The 2,736-nt window shown below is 45.6% G+C and overlaps 1 protein-coding gene across 1 annotated transcript; it reads left to right on the forward strand.

Annotated features, from left to right (window-relative positions):
* On the forward strand, nt 1–2,736 carry LOC132486719 (HMG box transcription factor BBX-like). Its single transcript, XM_060094307.1, has 2 exons — nt 1–2,203; nt 2,294–2,736. The coding sequence occupies exons 1-2, from the start codon at nt 1–3 to the stop codon at nt 2,734–2,736; spliced, it is 2,646 nt and encodes an 881-aa protein (XP_059950290.1).

Consider the following 2,736-nt stretch of genomic DNA (forward strand, 5'->3'; position numbering starts at 1 on the left):
ATGAAAGGCAGTCATAGAAATAAAGATTATTCCGCAGAAGGAGAAGGAGCTGGAAAACGACCAAAACGAAAGTGCCTTCAGTGGCATCCATTGCTAGCAAAGAAACTTCTTGACTTTTCAGAAGAGGAAGAAGAGGAAGACGAAGAGGAGGATATTGATAAGGTTCAACTTCTTGGGGCCGCTGGTCTAGAGCAAGATGGTGAAACTGAAGATGATGAATCACCAGAACAGCGAGCCCGGAGACCAATGAATGCATTTCTCTTATTTTGCAAACGTCATCGCTCTCTTGTACGTCAGGAACACAGGAACAGGCTTGATAACCGAGGTGCTACCAAGATACTAGCTGATTGGTGGGCTGTTCTCGATCCAAAGGAAAAGCAGAAATACACAGACATGGCCAAGGAGTATAAACATGCATTTATGAAAGCAAATCCTGGCTACAAATGGTGTGCTACCACAAACAAGCCTGTGAAATCCCCAACATCCACTGTCAATCCACGGGAGAAACTATGGGCCTTCCCATCTGACTCTTCAAGAGCCTTGCCAAGCCCCAAGAAAACAAAGCCTGAAGAAATGCCTCAGCTTAACTTTGGGATGGCTGATCCTACTCAAATGGGAGGCCTGAGCATGCTGCTTTTAGCTGGAGAACATGTTCTTGGTACACCAGAGATATCCTCTGGCACTTGCAGGCCTGATGTTTCAGAATCCTCTGAATTGCGTCAGGAGTCACCATTATTTCAGTTTGCCGAGATATCTTCAGGTACCTCCCACCCTGATGTTCCGTCAAAACAATGTCAAGCATCAACCTTGTTTCAGTTTGCAGAGATCTGTTCGAAGACTTCACAGTTGGGCGGTGCTGAACCTGTAAAACGCTGTGGAGAGTCTGCACTCTTTCAACTGGCAGAGATGTGCCTGGCATCAGAGGGGGTGAAAATGGAAGAATCAAAGCTAATAAAAGCCAAAGAATCAGATGGCGGAAGAATTCAAGAACTGGAGAAGGGCAAGGAAGAAAGAGAAATGAAAATGGAGAAAATAGATGAAGCCAGGTTCCAGAAAGAAGCAGAATTTGAAAAATCAGCTAAGGAAAATGTAAGAGATTCTAAGGAATTAAGAAATTTTGAGGAGCTGCGAATGGATGATATAATGGGTATAAAAATGGAAGCTCCTAAAGCAATTAAAAAGGAAGAATTAGAGGAAGATCAAAAATGTAGTCACTTCCCTGATTTTTCTTACTCTGGCAGTAGCAAGATAATAATAAGCGATGTTCCCAGTAGGAAGGATCACATGTGCCATCCTCATGGCATTAGGATCATCGAGATTCCCACAGCGTTAAGCAAACCAGAAAAGCTAAAAAAGGAAAAGAAGAAAACCAAAATGGATCGACAGGGAAATGATAAATCCACACCCAAGAAGACTTGCAAAAAGAGGCAGTCCTCGGAATCTGATATCGAGAGTGTCATGTACACCATTGAAGCTGTTGCAAAGGGAGACTGGGGCATCGAGAAGCTTGGAGATACCCCTCGCAAGCAGGTGCATACATCCTCGAGTGGCAAGGGAAGCATTTTGGATGCCAAGCCACCAAAGAAGAAAGTGAAATCAAGAGAGAAGAAAATGTCAAAGGAGAGATTCTCAGACACCACCCAAGAGTCAAGACCTCAAGATTTTATCAGTATTTCTGCCAGCAAGAACATTTCTGGTGAGGTCCCAGAGGGTATAAAAGCAGAACCTTTGACCCCTACGGAGGATGCATTACCACCCAGTCTATCGGGACAGGCCAAGCCTGAGGACAGTGAGTGTCACAGAAAAATAGAGACTTGTGGCTCCCGGAAATCTGAGAGGTCTTGCAAAGGTGCTCTTTATAAAACCCTGGTGTCTGAGGGTATGCTCACCTCTCTGCGAGCTAATGTTGGCAGAGGGAAACGAAGGTCAGGAAAAGGAAAGTCCTCTGATCATGAAGAGTGTTGGCATGAAGAAAGCTGGACATTTCACCAGAGTGGGACCAGTGGAAGCAAGAAGTTCAAGAAGACAAAGCCAAAGGAAGACTCTCTCCTTGGCTCAGCAAAGTTGGATGAAGAATTTGAAAAGAAATTCAACAGCCTCCCTCAGTATAGTCCTGTTACATTTGACCAGAAATGTGTACCTGTCCCAAGAAAAAAGAAGAAGACCGGACATATGTCCTCAGAACCGACCAAAACCAGCAAAGGTCCTTTCCAGTCTCAGAAAAAGAACTTATTCCACAAAATTGTCAGCAAATACAAGCACAAAAAGGAGAAGCCTAATGTTCCAGAAAAAGGAAGTGGGAATAAATGGTCAAACAAGCAACTCTTCTTGGCTGCCATTCACCCTACAGAAGCCATATTTTCAGAAGACAGAAACACCACAGAGCCTGCTTATAAGGTTACAAATGCCCCATCCATTCCCAACACTCCAGAGCCAACAAGGGCGCAAGAACCCTTGGTGGGCAGTCAAAAGAGAAAAGCAAGGAAAACCAAGATCACACACCTTGTCAGGACAGCAGATGGCCGGGTATCACCAGCAGGAGGTACTTTGGATGACAAACCAAAGGAACACCTGCAGAGGAGTCTTGTTAAGGTGACCGAGACAGGCTGCAATGACGCATGCTCACACAACCGAGAGGCCACGGAGACGCGGAGCAGCACCCCGGAGATGCCCACCGTGTCTGCGTTCTTCAGCCTCGCTGTGCCGGCCGAAGTGGCTGCCATGGAACATGCATAG

The sequence above is a fragment of the Mesoplodon densirostris genome, chromosome 1, assembly GCF_025265405.1.
Source record: "Mesoplodon densirostris isolate mMesDen1 chromosome 1, mMesDen1 primary haplotype, whole genome shotgun sequence".
NCBI classification, from domain to species: domain Eukaryota; kingdom Metazoa; phylum Chordata; class Mammalia; order Artiodactyla; family Ziphiidae; genus Mesoplodon; species Mesoplodon densirostris.

Coding starts and splice junctions, on each gene's coding strand:
- LOC132486719 (XM_060094307.1), top strand. CDS start 1: ATGAAAGGCAGTCATAGAAATAAAGATTATTCCGCAGAAGGAGAAGGA. Junction 2,204..2,293: donor ACCGACCAAAACCAGCAAAG/GTCCTTTCCAGT, acceptor TTCCAGAAAAAG/GAAGTGGGAATAAATGGTCA.